Genomic DNA, 3,344 nt, shown 5'->3' on the forward strand with positions numbered 1-3,344 from the left:
CAGATTATAATTATTCATTTTGCCCAGTCCTGCATCTTTTCCCCATAATCCTCTTGTTGAGGGAGGAAAGGTGCAGGAGGATATGAGGCTTATTCACATGAAAGAAAAAAAGTAAAACATTTACATCTTTCTGTCCGCAAAACAGTTCTTTATTTTGCCTTTTATTGAGTCAAAATAACTTTGTATTTGCAATGATCCTTTCTGGTGTAGAGGCCTGATTAATGAAAAGTATTTGTTACTACAGCTAAAGTTCCCAGAATAGTAAAGTTTGTTAAAAATCTATTTACAATTACTATTGTTGGAGGCTGTCTTTATGTTGCAGAGTGCAAGCATCATTAACAGGCGTTGCTTTGACAGCTGTGGCAGATGGATTGCATGGATTTAGATGGTGCAAAAGAAATGAAGTAGTTTACATAGACCTGCCTGAAAAGATGTCTTTAATAATTGCACTCATAATTACATTGATTTGGGAAAAAAAAAAAAACAAAAAACAACAGAAGATGACAACGACAAGCAAAGAACCATGGAGTATACTTACATAGACTCAGATAAAATCAAGCACAATTATAACAAAATTATAAACTTTAGCAAAGCATGCTGAAAATTTCCTGAATAAGTAAAAAATTCTAATAAAATTAATGGTATATTTTATTTTTAGGTATTTATGAAATTAAAATCTAGCCTTTTCACTTTTTCCTGAACATTTCATTAATAGCTTCTGATTTATAAGAAAACAAGGAGTTGTTGACATCATTTTACATATGTGTATATATGTGTGTGGGCATGTATGTGTATATATACATAAGAACAACATAAAAGATATTTCAGCAAAGAATTGTCAGAGTGGGGGAAAGTTATCATAAAAGCAGGACCGAAGGTAAAATTTGTCTCACAAATTATCATACTTAAATTTAGGTGTCTGCAGATGAGTGTCTGAGAAGTCGGTGTCACGTCAGACTAGTTCTTCAAGCAGCACTGGCTGTGTTGCCCTGACCTCCACTGGCTCAGAGAGGGTTTAGGTGCACAGCTACAGAGATCTAAATTTAGGCATCTAAATCTAGAGCTAACATAAATGTCTATGACATAAAGTCAGTGGTAGGTTTAGCATTGTCCTTAATGATATTGGACCAAGCGTAGTCATGAAGCTTGATTATGCATTGTCTTCTTTTACTCTGAGCACTGCTTGAGTTCTGAGAGACTTAATGTAGGAAAAGACAGCTGGATCTGAACTGTAATGAATCTACTGGAAAAGGTACTGGTTTGGAATATAAAAGTGAGATAGTAATATTTCACTTTCTTTTTTCCCCTCTTTTTTTTTTTTTTCCCCATTTTAGTGATTTCAAGTAATTATCAAACCTGTTTGGGACTTCTGATGCATTATCCACCTATTGGAGATGTTCACTCCCTTATCCTAAGAGCACTTTTTCTCCGAGATCCAAAGGTGAGATGCTCGCTTTGTAAATACGGGGAATAAATCTCTGTAATAAAATGTTCTAAATACTATGAAGTTAATAACAACCTACATTTTGGGGACTCAACTATAGTTTCAAGTTTCTACTTACCTGATAAAAGAGCTGAGTTGGTAACCAAGACTAGAAACAAGTTCCTTTACTCTTTAAAGGATATTATCTTACTACTTTGCTAAAGTTATCCAGGAGCTCTGGTAACTGCAGATGTTTATGCTCTTTAGAATACCTTTGCTTGCTATTCTGCACAGACATCTTTCATAATAAAGTATACTTTTGAGGGAAGCAGTAATATTTTACATAATAACTTAGTAAGCTGTATAGAAACTGTCATGCAATTTCATCTGTAAGATCTTTTTCGTGGAATTTCTGCAGATTAATCACTGTTAATCCTTAAAGCACTACCTCCCCCCAATATAGAATAGTTATGTGATGGTTTTCGGTTAAAAACAAGAGTCTGCTCTTACAGCCTGAAAAGATTCACGTGGATAAAATGTATAAATTCATAAATTGTGTTACATATTACTAGCATATGGTTTCTGATATGCTCATCTGTACTAAAAAAAAAGCGAACCTCTTGCTGTTTTAGAATGGCATGTATATATGTATGGATATAATATACAGCAGTTATCCACAGTATAGTGGATAAAGTGTTTGAGATCAAGCTGTAGACAGTAATCTCTGCAGTACTCAGATCTTCGGCAGATAGCGGAATTTGTGCTGCTGGTTTTGAACTGTCTTTGTGCATGTCCCATTAGTAGGCTGCCAGTGTGAAGTCTGATTTCCCTCATCTTCTTGATCCATGTCACCTTTGAAAGGGAAAAATTCATCACTTCTGCACTCTGACTGCCTTCTGCAAAATTTCATTCAGTACTGATGTTTACACTTTTATGGATTAAGAAAAAAAAATGTCTCTTTGTTTCTCTATCAGTTTTTTGCAGAAATCTGCGTCCTTACAGCTGCTTTCTTCATTCCTCTCGGGCACAAAGATTTCTTTCATGACGAGAAGTATATTGTCTTTTCAGTGTATAAGAAAGTTTGTAACATTAGATCTCTGGAACCTTTCTTAAGATTTCCACAGCAGTCTGTGAAATCAGACTGCCCAGCATTTATTTATGTACTCTCTTAGCATAACAGATAGAAGTATTTTTTAGAGGCAAGATACAGAGGGAAGAAAATTGTGCTAACATATCAAACTAAATCCAATATGTACTCTGTCATTTGTTGAAGGTATATGTTATAAGACAGAATAATTACTAATCGTTCAGCTGTCCTCCGAAGCATCCTAGGCAGTATACAAGATACCCTACCAAGTGAAAGGGGCAAAAATAAAGCACCAACTTCCCATGAAAGAAGCTTGATCACTATTCCACTCCTTATGCTCTTGTCTCCAACAGAATGAAATTGTCAGGCTCCTAAGGCCTCCGTGCCCTATTAATTAACATTCTCAGGTGTGCTTTGAGCAACTCTCGGAAAAATACTGGGTGTAGTTCCTACCATGTCTTTCAGGTAGTTCTCCCTTCACTCAGATGAGTGAGTACTTAAAGCTCTTTCATGCAAGACTACTAGTTGTTTTGTCAATTTAAATATGATTAATTACAATTGTTCCTCATTTCTGAGCTGTTCTTATCTGCTTGGGAAGTACTCTGACGGTTAGGAAGCTGGGATTTCCAGAGGATGAAGAGCCCTAAGGGACTTCCAGCCACCTCTCGTTTTATGTTGGGTCTTTCGGTTGAGACTGCATAAACAGACCTGGACTTCTTATAAAAGGAAATTAAACTGTTCTAAAGGATCACTCTGAAATAAAAAAATAGCTCCTAGTCTGAGAAAGAAAGGTATTTTCAATGCTATGATTTCAGTACCTGTTTCTTATCTTTC

At 35.6% G+C, this 3,344-nt stretch overlaps 1 protein-coding gene across 1 annotated transcript in view; it reads left to right on the forward strand.

Annotated features, from left to right (window-relative positions):
- The window catches only part of LOC104164410 (TBC1 domain family member 5-like), a gene marked incomplete at its 3' end in the record, with an annotated part of 61,208 nt that overhangs the window by 11,048 nt on the left and 46,816 nt on the right, over positions 1–3,344 (forward strand). The window contains exon 5 of the mRNA XM_009703730.1: positions 1,335–1,441. Within this exon, the coding sequence (XP_009702032.1) occupies positions 1,335–1,441 (107 nt within the window). The remainder of the gene's footprint in view (positions 1–1,334; positions 1,442–3,344) is intronic.

The sequence above is a fragment of the Cariama cristata genome, unplaced genomic scaffold, assembly GCF_000690535.1.
Source record: "Cariama cristata isolate BGI_N322 unplaced genomic scaffold, ASM69053v1 scaffold42407, whole genome shotgun sequence".
Taxonomy (NCBI): domain Eukaryota; kingdom Metazoa; phylum Chordata; class Aves; order Cariamiformes; family Cariamidae; genus Cariama; species Cariama cristata.